The following is a 12,802-nucleotide window of genomic DNA, read 5'->3' on the forward strand; positions in this document are numbered from 1 at the left end:
ACCTCCAGTGATCTAAACAGAATATCTGGTTGCTGTGCATCGCTTTCATGGTTGATGATCAAACATTTGTAAAGCAGCTTATTTTATACTTTTGACTTTTTTTTAAAAAATAGCTGAGTCTTTTAAAATGAGGAGTAGCTCTCAATTAGCTCTTGATGCTGCAAATTGGCTCAATATTTCCTACAAAAGTGACCGCATGTCCAAAATAAAAGTGCTAATTTATAGGTTTTGGGGTTGTCTGGAGATTGTGAAGAGAGGTTATGTAGAAATACAAGTGCTTTTGATCAACTGTCCTTCACTGTGGCTGTGAATGTTACTGTCATACAGGGATTGGCAGCTGACTGCAGCACAGTGACAGGGCAATCGCCAAATGTTTCAAGTGACTACCCACTGAAGGAAATGCCCTTTCAAGGATCCATGCCAACTTCAGGAGGAATGAAACTTTTTTCTAAAACTCACTGTTGGGATGTGGGCATTGCTGGCTGGGCCAGTATTTACTGCCCATCCCTACGTGCCCTTGACAAGGTGATGGTGAGCTGCCTTCTTGAACCGCTGCAGTCCACATGATGAGAGTTGACCCACAGTGCCTTTACAGTGAGGGATTTTGACCCAGTGACACAATGAAGAAACAGCGATACATTTCTAAGTCAGGATGGTGCGTGGTTTGGAGGGGAACTTGCAGGGGCTGGTATTCTTGTTGCCTTTGCCCTTCAAGATGGGGGTGGTCGTGGGTTTGGAAGGTGCAGTCTAGGGATCTTTGCTGAACTTCTGCAGTGCATCTTGTAGACAGTACACAGACTGCTGCTGCTGAAAAGGTACCAACTTAGATGAGCTGTGTGCTCATTTTCTGACCGAAAATGGACAACCAACAACTGAAAAGCAGAAGAGTGCCTTGGCAGCTGCTTAACTTGCCCCACATGCAGTTTTCAAGCAAGTATTTAAAAGGAGGTGAATGACTCTCCATTCTGAAAAGGAGCAGGACCCAGTTTTTACATCAGCTGTAGCAACTGGATCAGGATTCTCAGCTACAGATGGACATTGTGTTGAAAACATATACTGAGTGGTCTTGCTGGAGGGCCTTACAAATAAAAAAAACACACAAAAAGGGAACTTGAGGCTGCTCAAAGACATGGAACAGCTGATTGTTTTGGATAGTCAAAAGACCTCGAAAGTTTTTGTATCCAGTTCAACGGGCAGGTGAGACCTCCATTATTCAAAGTAAACTCATCATGATATGATAACCACTGTGCTGATCCAAGGTTCCAGCCTTGTTTACATTTGCTCTGGGTACACTGCAATGACAACCATCATACCTTCCACACCTAAAGCTTCTGATGTCCAGATGATAAACGAGATCACCACCAGCTGCAGGCTCCCCTTTCAGTTAAACACCATCCTAACTTGGAACGATAAATCCACATCTCTTCACGGTCGCTGCTTCACAGTGTAACAGGAGGACAGGAGGACAGCAGGTGGCTGGCACCAAGCTAAAAAACTGCTCAGGGAGCCAGGGCACAAACAGGCTGAAAGGCTTGCCTGCACCACCACAATTCAGTGAGTCATATATCTGGAACAAGCGACCAGAAATAGAGGGGGCACCTTAACGATACAGTTCGTAGCTGTTCAAAAATATATTTCACTGTCTCCAAACAATACAAGGAGGAATAAATGGTGGCCTTGCCAGAGATATTCACATCCAAATGGACACTTTTTTGCAAAGCATCAGGACCTCGGACCCTCTCGATGGGAGGGGAGGGGAGGGGAGGGGAGGACAGAAAAAGACAAAGGCTGACATCATGCCAACTGCTAAACATGGCTAAGAAGCAACATATGGAAAGTAACACTCGTCTCCTCCGTTTGGGAAGGGAAAGTAAAAAAGATCCACAAAGTGGAGTTCTCTCCAAGAGAAGGCGAGCGTGAGTGAGACAGCGAGAGCGCAAAGGCAAAGGATCAAACACAAGCACAGATGAAGCAGAGAGCACACAAAGCATACAGAAGCATGTGCGCAGAGAGACAGCGTGAAAGACAACAAAAAGGCACAGAGAAAGAGCGAAAAAGGAAAAACTTCATTACACCGAGTTTTCAAACCAATCAACAACTTTCCAGGTGGGTTAGGAAGATTCAATGATTTCAGCATCATTTAAGGGAAGCTGAATAAATGACTGAAATGTGGAGTAAGATCCCAGTCCAGCGAGAGCAACAGAGAGAGTGAGAGTGGCAGGAAAATGGGTTTTACATTCCGTTGGCACAGACTATTTCAGGCCTGCATACTGCTCATACCACCGCCACGGTTTAAATAGTCACTCACTTTCCAAGTGAGGGAAAGCATGTCAACCCCACGGTCACAGTGCAGGCAACATTAATAAAAGCAGGGTGGTGTCTTCCAACGCTCAGTGGGCTACTGACCCATACGACAGGCCAGCAGCTCTGGGAGTCTCAGCAGCGCCACTGTGTGGGATTGGGCAGGGCTGGAACTGCACTAAAGGTCAAGGCAAAAGGTTCAGTGGACTCATGGAAGTCAGGGACATTAATACAGAGGATTTAAATCTCTTTGGGAGGAGGCTGGATTATTCCTGAGGCACAAACTGCACCCCCATCCCTCTTTTCCTTTTAAAGCCATGGGAAGTAAAACAAAAACAAAGAAGCTGGAGACTCCCACCTGCCTGCACACATAATTTGGAAGTCAGTGGTATAATACTGATGTCAAGTGAGCTTTTAACCAGTTCTGCATATTTGAGGGATGGGTGAAGAACGACGGTCAACCTCATGACCTATTTTACACACTGACTCTGTCACCCCCATCAAAACATGCCCAGCCAGTAACATTAAATCAATCCCACAATGCACAAAGCATGTCTCCTTGTCAATAAAGAAACAGAACTGGATTTGGAAATAAACAATACAAGGAAACAGGAAGGATAGACAACAGAATCTGTATTTACAGTTATAAAAACATTTTTCAAATGGTTAAAATAAAACTTTTTTTTTTAAATTCGACCCAAAATGCATGGTGACTGAATCCAAAAAAGGACAGGGATTTACAGGCTCAGACTTGTTACAATTATCAAAATAGGTGAGGTGAGGTTTCAGCACATTCTTTGCACTTAGATAAGCTAGACAGGGAGAGGGTGAGAAAGGGGGACAATTGGATTCCAGACTGGTATCCCCTTCCCAAAACAAGGCTAAATAGGAATTCCAGGATAATTACTTATCAGACACAGATAGCTGTCGAGTGGTGGTCACCCAGAATGACCAAATAACTTGTCCACACTCGCCATCTTGACTTATGCAGATGGCCAGGAGGAAGAAAGAGATACCAGGGAAACCACTCTCCCTTTCATCAGGGAAGGGACAGTGTTGGAAAACACAAGCAATTTATTCTTCATTGTACAAAAAGGTAGTGCAGACATGAATTCTTCACCTGAACAAGTGAAGACATTATGCAAATAAAAATTACATTCTGTAATTAAAATACCCAATGCATAGAAAACAGATTCTTCCACCACCTTCCCCTTAGGTTAAAGGGCCCACTGGCAACAATTTGCTGACTTGATTTTTCTCTTCTACCGCCCCCTGCTTCCCTCTTTAACCCCACTGCCTTCCATCTGTTCCACAATTACCAGAAAAACTGTTTCCTATCATGACAAAAACACAATTCTTCCACAATGAATGTGAAACAGCCATCTGTGAACATCTAGGCCTTGTAGGCCAAGCTTTGGGGGAGGAATTGCAAAACCAAATACTGATTTACATTCATACTACCCACATACTCTTGGTTTCGTGTGTGAACTGCAGATGACAGGCAATTATTCCATTCATTAACCTCATCAAAGGCTTTCATTTCCTCTTGTACTTACTTGTTTATGCATCTCAAGATTGAGGCCATATGACATTTCATAGTACTGAAATAAAACAAAACCACATATTAGCAAAGCTACAAACATTCAAAGTGAAAGCCACAGAAACTGGTTTCAACGCAACACTAGGGGGGTAATCTACAAATCTTCAAATGGAAAGATTTTAACCACTGGTCAACCCATTTAATTTAGGAAACATGACACGAGTTCAGCAACGTTTTCTATTTACTCAAAAATTTACATAAATCAGCAGTTTACATGCAACTGAGAGAGAGATGAATGTAAATATCACCATCAGATTAGGGAATCTGCTTTCAGAACTAAGTCACTCTGGGGTCCAGTTTCAACAATCCACCCAGCTCTTCCAAATATTGGACTTGCAGTCATTATAGTCGCCAAAAGGTTTGAACAGAAGAACATAAACAGGAGTACGCTATTCGGCCCCTCAAATCTGCCCAGTCATTCAACAAGGTCATGGCTGATCTACCGAAGACCTAAATTACACTTTTACATCAGCTCTTCCGAGCCACCAATCCCGGAGGCTTCAAAGACAAAAAAATCTAATTCCTCTTTAAATATTTTCAGTGATCTCACCTCCACAATTCTCTGGGGTGAGAATTCCTGAAATGCACTACCCTCTGGGAGAAGAAATTCCTTCGCATCTCAGTAATAAGTGAGTGCTCCCTTACTGTGTAAGTATATCCCATAGCTTGGGACATTCCAGTTTGCTGAAACATCTGCTCAACATCTACCTGTCATGCCCCTTAGAATCTAATATACAGTCATACAGCACAGAAACAGACCCTTCAGTCTAACCAGTCCATGCCAAAACAAATCCCAAACTAAGCTAGTCCCACCTGCCTGCTCCTGGCCCATATTTTTCCAAACCTTTCCTATTCATGTCCTTACCTAAAACATTGTTTAAATGTTCTAACTGTGCCCACATCCACCACTTCTTCAGAAAGTTCATTCCACTCATGAACCAACCTCTCTGTAATGCTTCAATAAGCACCCATGCATGAAGGCCTAACCTGTTTAGCCATTTTTGCCACTGGTTGGAGATTTTCTCTTGTACTCAATGTCCATCTGCAAAATCTCACCCTTACAGTAATTACTAATAAACAAATACCATGACACAAGACCTATCTCCAATCCCACTACAGCTCTTGCTACCCCAATGGGGAGTGAGAAACTAAAAAAAAGGGAACAAGCCTTGAGCTTCTCATGCACCAAGTCAACATGACCGGACAAGCCATCTCAAAAGCACAATCCATAAACATTTGTTCTGTAATTGCTCGTTATTAAACTAAAAAAAGTGGAGCCCAATGCATTCTAACAACATTATTCAAAAGTAGTCAACCAGAAAAATAGGGGTATGCGGGAGGGCGTGTATATTTAAATGCAAAGTGGGAAGCAGATAAGGCCAATTGCTTTCTCCCTATACCTTTTGATGCCTTTACAAAAAACAAAAATCTGAGTATATTCAGTGACTTGGCCTCCACACGGTTGTGGTAAAGAATTCCACAGGCTCGCTACACTTTGAGCAAATACATGTTTCCTCATCTCAGCCCTAAAATGCCCCATGCAATTATTTAAAATGTTTCAACACCTGAGACCAAATTGCTGCAAACATACTTCTACACAGAAGTCTAGGGCCACATTTTAAAAAGTCTTTTTTTTTTAAAAAGTCTGGAGGAAAAAAAAAACTTTTGAAATTTCAGGTTTCTTCCTTTCAGAATACTCTTAAATGAGCCCTGGATCCTCATATCCCAAGGGTGCAGCCACTTTCCTTGAGAGCTAAATCAAAATGAAAGCCAAGTTCAGGAAACAGATTATTTCAGTTCATAGTTGCATCCAGTGTCCCCAAGAGATCCTCCTTAGGTGTCAGGATTTCCTTCAAAGCTCACTAGTTAGACAAGCTTATTACACACCAGGGGAATAACTTTTCACAATAGTTATTACTTTTTCAGAAAATCCATTGTTGCAACACCTATGCGGAGTGATATTCATTCTGTCATAACTGCTTCATTCCTACCTACTATGGAATTTATCAGGCTTAATCATTTGATATCTTCAATCTTCATCACCAATGTATGTTATTACTTAGAAACTAGGGTTCTAAAAGCCTAAGTCAGTTTTGTATTTCTATATTTTGTGTGGCAGAAGGGAACAACATGGTTTAGGTTTCATTTGAGTTCTGCTAGTGGTTTTAGCGTTGTCTGACATTTGTTTGCAGGCATCTAAAAGGAGGTCTTTAAAACTTTTGAGGTGAATAGTTCAGTGCATTAGTAAGAAGGCAAGACAAACAAAAAGGACTGCTTCCAAGCAGCAAGGTATTTTATGGTAAAAGGGAAACAGACACAGAAACAAGTTAATTTAGAAAAAAAAACACAAACAGTTTGCTCATTTTCTTCAGACAGAAGCAAGCAATTCAGAGTGTGGGAAAAGTCCTCAACAGCAGAGTACTATTTAGCAGTCTGCAAAACAGTCACTGCAGAAGAAAAGAAATACTCAATGGCGTACACAGTCAGTAAGAGCAAAATCCGAGAAACAGAACACTGTGAAAGATGAGTTTAAGGAACCCATGTTAACAAATAAGTGAGCAGTATTAGCAGCTTGTTTCAAAGATATTAACTAAATTTGCTGGAAAAACTCCAGAACTGAAGGAGGGTCACTGGACAAGAAACATTAATTCTGCTTTATTTACACAGATATTGCCACACAGTTTTTCTAGCAACTCCTGATTTTGTTTCATATTTCTAACAGCCACAGTTCTTTGTTTACTGCCCCCCCCCCCCGCCAATTACAGCCACGTCAACAGATGAAGGAACTTTAAAATGAAAAGAAGGTTGATTATATGCAAAACTGCTGAAGGTAAAGAGGAGTAGAATATTTTACTCTGATATTTGTAAATGAGACCATTTCAAATAGTTCCTGCTTAGCATAATACAGTTCGCAATTTCCTCCTCACCTTCTGTAATAACTTTTTGGTGCTGTTTTGTTAAAAGCACATAGGCAACCTTGGAGACTGACCAACAAACACAGTAAACAAGTAGCAAAAACAAACAAAACACACCTCATGGTTTAAATCGGGCCAGTCTCACTCTGGGATCTGACTTGGCCTAAGTTGGAATGATAATAACATCACCACAATTTGCACTGTAGGAGGCTAGAAGCGATGTGCTAACAAACTCGAAAGTCTTACTTTGAGGTTTTTCATTACCACATCAACATAACATCTGAATGCATCATGATAGAACCTTTTACAAGTTAGCGAACAGCACAACATGTAAGGGGCTAAACTGTCCAGCTCCTACATTTCTATACAGTACGCATTTCTTCAAACTGAAGTGTTACGTATGAAATTGGTTGGAGGTGAGGCCATCAGCCTACACAAAGATAGTTATTTCCTCACACCCTGGAAGTGGCCAAAAAAAACATGGTGAAATAAAGGGGAGAATTGGCCCTGGAGACAAACTAAGGATCAGGAACACCTTCTTTCTGGCCATTAATGGACTCTAGCCGCAAATAATATAACCTGTATGCCTCAAAGACCTTTTGATCTGTTCATCCTTTGCTTGCTGTGATCTACCAGTACCGTTCACAAACAAAGCTTTTCACTATATTTTGGGACATGTGACAAAACACAAGTCAAACTCACCTGCTTCAGGCCACACACTCAAGTTCCAGGTGAGAAGGTTCACTGGGGACCTTGCAACCAACCACCAATTAAGGCACTTAAAACAGCCATTAATTGATCACGTAAAAGCCTCAACTTGTCACTTCCCAGATCATCTTCCTCCTCAGCAGCAGGAAAACCAGGACACCCCACCTGCGGGGTAGGATTCTCAAACTGCCCACCCCCCCCCCCCCCCCCCATATCGAAAGACACATCAGAAGGTCTACAAAAGCTACATGCCTACCCTCTCCTCTGTCCTCTTCAACCAGTCTCAGCAAAAACATTAAGTAGTTACTTCATCATTGAGGTCTAATCATCCAAGGATCCAAACAGTGGGACTTTAGGACACAGAAGCTTCCAGCCTCCAACTGGGAGGTAGCTTCAAGGAACTTGCGATGCCATGTCAAGGCTTTCAATTGGCTGAGTGACCCTGCCTATGCTCCATCCTTAGCTATTTAATAGACAGACAGGTGATAATGGCACAAGTTCTCCATATCAGACCTAGTGTATTTGATACCCCACACCACACTCATCCCAACATTTAAAGGAAAGAAAAAAAGAGAAGAGAAAAATCCAATATAAATAGGTCTTCTCTACTCTTCTTCACTGGATTGATATCTCTAAACTGAAACAGAAGCAAGCAAAATGGAACTGGGGATACTTCTTTCAAAAAAAAGGGTAAAATGCCTGACCTTTGTAACAAAGGTCATTCAGTTTCCAAAGTCAACATTGATTCATTTGCACAATTAAAAAAGTAACACTGCCCAAGGACTAATGCAATGGGTCACTGTCTTAGAATGCAAGTATTTTCTGACATCCCCCAACAGAAACCATAATATTGACTGACAAATTTAACAGTGGAAACTTGATGCGGTTACAGCCAAATGGGTTTGAAATAATTCCACAAAGGCTGGTATCCTGTCAAAGTCACCCCTTATTTACACCTGCATAGTTTTCTTTATTCATTCACAGGATGAGGGAGTCACTGGCTAGGCAGCATTTATTACCCATCTCAAATTGCCCAGAGTCAGTTAAGAGTCAATCACATTGCTACGAGTCTGGAGTCACATGTAGACCAGGCCAGGGAAGGATGGCAGCTTCCTTCACTGAAAAGGACATTAATGAACAAGATGAGGTTTTTCCCCCCAAAAAATCAACAATGGATTCATGTTCATCATTAGATTCTTATTTCTAGATACTTACTGAATTCAAATTCCACCACCTACCATGGTAGGATTCGAACCCAGGTCCCCAGAACACTATCCGGGTCTCTGGATTAGCAGTCTAGCTATAATACCACTAGGCCATTGCTTCCTCTCCAATACGTGACATTGAGCTAGCTAGCTCAGACTTGGCTCCTCACGTGAGTGTGACCCCTAACACTTGTTTCTATCCATCAGCCAGGACTCCCTGATTGGGGCTGTTAACAGCCCCAATCAGGGAATTCATTGAGGTCAATCTGGCTGACCTCGTTGTTGCAAAAACATATTTTAGTGGGAGGGCTGTAGCCACCTTGCTGGTTCTGTAACAATGATAGATTTGCTTTCATTCACTACCTCAGAGCAAATACTTGTAATCAGTCAGAGCTTGGGCCAGCATCTTGCTGTCCGTTGTTGCTCATGAGACTAGAGGAACTCAGGCTGTTCTACCAGTTGACATTAAACACTGAAAATGACCAGAACAATTTACTTGTTTCACTTGCACGGACCACACATTTTTGCAGCAAGTTCAAACTTCTAACCTTTAGTGCCCGAGGATCTAAAGAAAACACTAAGAATTATAAAACAGTGCAATTCATTAAAAGACCTATCATGATTTAGGGGCCTAGTAGTCGTGGGCAGGGCCAGCTTCCAGACTTTTAAACCAGAGCGGGAAGATCGAGGAAACCATTTACATGAGGTATTACATACACAAAAATACCTCATGTTTGGCTGAATTCAGTTGGGAAGTGAGGAGAGCAAAAGCTCTCCAGGCTTTCTATTATAAAATATGGCACCTCCAACACCTCAATATTTTTCAGTAGCACAGGAGTGCCCACTTTTATTATGAATGCACTAGAGTGGGAAAATGATTAGAACAGTACTAACGGAACTAAGTCATTAAAAAGAAGTTAAGCCAAATTAATTTATGGCTGTAACTTCCAGCTTCATATCACAAAATGGAAACTTAAACAAATAGATTGTGTAGACAGTTACTTAAAACCTCAGCACGGGAAATTCCCACGTGCACTTCTATTCACCTCAATGCTGCACCAATGCAATTGGAATAGGCTGAAACTCAGTCAATTTGTGTCTGGGAAGTCACTTAGCCGATTGGCTGGTTTGTGATCCAACCACATGGGGTCAATTCTTGTACCAGCCGAGGTTATTGTGAGGCTTCCTCCTTCTCACCCTTCACCCGAGGCATGGTGACCCTCCAGTTAAATCACTACCTATCATCTCCCTCTAACAAGAGGGAAGTTCAGTGGTTCTTTACTTAATTTTAGATCCTAACTTTCAAGGCAGCCTCAGATTCAGCACTTCTGCCCATCACCGTGCCACATGCATTTATGCAAATTTATCTGTAGTAATATTCCTAACGTAGTAAAACACCCCAGCACAAAATTTACAGGATTATTAAAATCAGGCAAAAAGCAACTCCAGATCAAGGATGATGGGTGCTGGGGCAAATCACCAAATATTTCGTCAAAGACATCGGTTAAATCAGTTTCTTAAAAGGAAGAGGAGATAGAAGTCTGTGGATGGAATTCCTGCATTTAGGGGCTATTTGGCAGAAGGTACAGCTGTCAAAGCATGGAGCAAAAGACACTGTGGCCAGGCACAGGATGCCAGATTCGGAGAATTCTTGGAGGATTATAGGATGTTGCAGTGATAAAAAGGAGAGACGAGGTCATGAAGGGATTTGAACAGTTTCCTTCCTAATCAGTACAGCATGCCGGTTATCCTATTAAAAAGGAATCCAGTCACACCTTCTGGGGAGTTTTCCCCCAACAACCAGCATACTTGTTCTAGCAATGTCTAAACTGGTCACTGTAGAAAAATGATAAATTAGCTAGAAAGCTGCTCTAGTGCAAACTTCTGCAATTTATTTCTTGGCACTGTTAGGTTGTTTTCAAAACCAGGTTCAAAATTTAAAGAAAAAAAAACAATATACTGTAGTTCGATGAGTCATTGCACACCTCTGTTGAGAGGTCTGGAAGGACGCCACATATTAATGTCCTGAGGAAAACACTTGCCTTTTAAAGTGATATTAAACTCTGAAGTTGTGACCTGCCCTATTAAACAAATACTCCGTTAATTTTTATTTGTGAGTCAACCATTAATAGCTGGAAGGTTATTATCCCAGTATGTTTATTTTTAAAAAACCCTCAAGAGTACCTGTGAAAAATACCATGAGAGATTGTTGCTGCTACATCTTTACAGTGATGCCTTACATTATCCAAAGCAAACAGCAATAAATGTAAAAAAATTACCGTATCTGCTTCTCCATTTTCCAAAAAAAATAAAAATAGCTGAAATACAGCAGCAAATCTTTCACTACCCCTTCCCCACAGGAAAATAATTGGTAGCTGAAATTTTGGATGCAAAATTCTGTAGGGGCAAAGCAATTAGGGATTCATTCAAAACAGTAGGGTGGAAGCAACCAGAAAGATTTAATGCCTTATTTCAGAACAGATTTTAATCCACATTTGCCACCATCTCTCCTGAAGAAGTGAATCACAGTGGTAATGTCATTGGGCTAGTAATGCAACAACATTTGATGTCCTTTAGGGAAGGAAACCTGCCAACCTCAACTGGTCTGGCCTACACGTGACTAGATCAACATCAATGTGGTTGACTCTTAACTGCCCTCTGGAACAGTTTAGCAAACTTCTCAGTTTGAGATTGTTTAAAGGATTGGCAATAAATGCAGAACTAACCAGTGACGCCACTTCTGATAAAATATTTTTTTTTACAACAAGGTAAGAGAACACTCAGGATGCCCTGTACACAGTTCTGCAATTTTTCTCCACTTTACTAAATGTGGTTTTTCTATTCCTCATGCCAAAATGGACAAGTTCACACTATACACTATCTGCCAAAATTTTTTGTCCACTCCGGAGATCCCTGTGCATAATCCTCACCGCGTTCACAGCTTACTTTCCTACCAATCCCTGTCATCAGAAAATTTACACAACCATTCATTTTGATCATTCATCCATGTACATAGATTGTAAAGAATTAAGGGTCCCTAAATTAATCCCAGAGGCCAGTCACTCCCCATAATCTGTCAGCCCAGGAATGAGATTTTCATGTCTGCCCTATGCTTAAGAGGCAGCCAATCCTCTTTAGATGTTGATACATCAATCCCTAGACCATATTTTTAAATTTTTGCACAGTAGGCTTTGATTTGGCACATTGTTAAATGCCTTCTGAAAAGCCAAATATAAATCAATGGATTTTCCACTTTACCTAGATTGTTTCTGTCTCCATAGAACTCTAATAGATTCAATTAGTCTAAGTTATTTCCATCTAGTGCCACTGCCTCCTGTTTATGGATCAAGCCCTGTTGAATCTGGTTTCTCCCTCTAAGAAATTTATACCACCACTGCGTGTACTCCGACATGTCCCTCCATTAGTGATGTTATGGATTGTGCTCCATAAAAAAAATATCAAAAATTTGTTTACCCCAGTCTGGACTTGATTTTTAAATGTTGAGTGCTATAAAATGACATGAATCATCATTTTATAGGTGTTCCATAAAGTACAAGCTAGATGGTCACAAGTTTATAACCAATGTAAACTCCTTTGATGCCATTTTTAAAAAACATCCCAGAACCTCATCTCTAGAAAACGCGAAGCATCCGAAATCTTTGCCAATCCCTACAATCTAAGCATTGGACTTCCTGCCAAATCACTCATTATTCTGCAGAGACTTTTCCAAAGGAACATTTTAGTTAAATTGTTCAGGCAAACAGAAGGAAAGTTAAATGACAGGATTTTCCACTTTTGCATCCAGTAACCACTGAACTAAAGTAAAAATTCCAATGATACTTAGGACTAGGAACCAAATCCCATCCCTTCTTAGATAAACATATGGCCCAATATCCAGCAACAACCAAACCACAGTCCTTCCAGAGACAGGGTCCAATTAAATAGACATTATGAGCAATTAGGCCAGTATATACCAAGCATTTAGTCTTCATCTGCCAATTCACTACGCACCATGGAGGCTCTCAAACCACATTTAAAAAGTTTAAAAATGGATGTTCTCATTAAATTTGCAT

The 12,802-nt window shown here is 41.1% G+C and overlaps 1 protein-coding gene across 1 annotated transcript in view; it reads right to left on the reverse strand.

Annotated features, from left to right (window-relative positions):
- Positions 1-12,802, reverse strand: part of LOC125465749 (transducin-like enhancer protein 1) — a 177,065-nt gene that overhangs the window by 141,689 nt on the left and 22,574 nt on the right. Inside the window, 1 exon segment of the mRNA XM_048559527.2 lies at positions 3,858-3,902. Within this exon segment, the coding sequence (XP_048415484.1) occupies positions 3,858-3,902 (45 nt within the window).

Source organism: Stegostoma tigrinum, chromosome 30 (assembly GCF_030684315.1).
Source record: "Stegostoma tigrinum isolate sSteTig4 chromosome 30, sSteTig4.hap1, whole genome shotgun sequence".
NCBI lineage: Eukaryota > Metazoa > Chordata > Chondrichthyes > Orectolobiformes > Stegostomatidae > Stegostoma > Stegostoma tigrinum.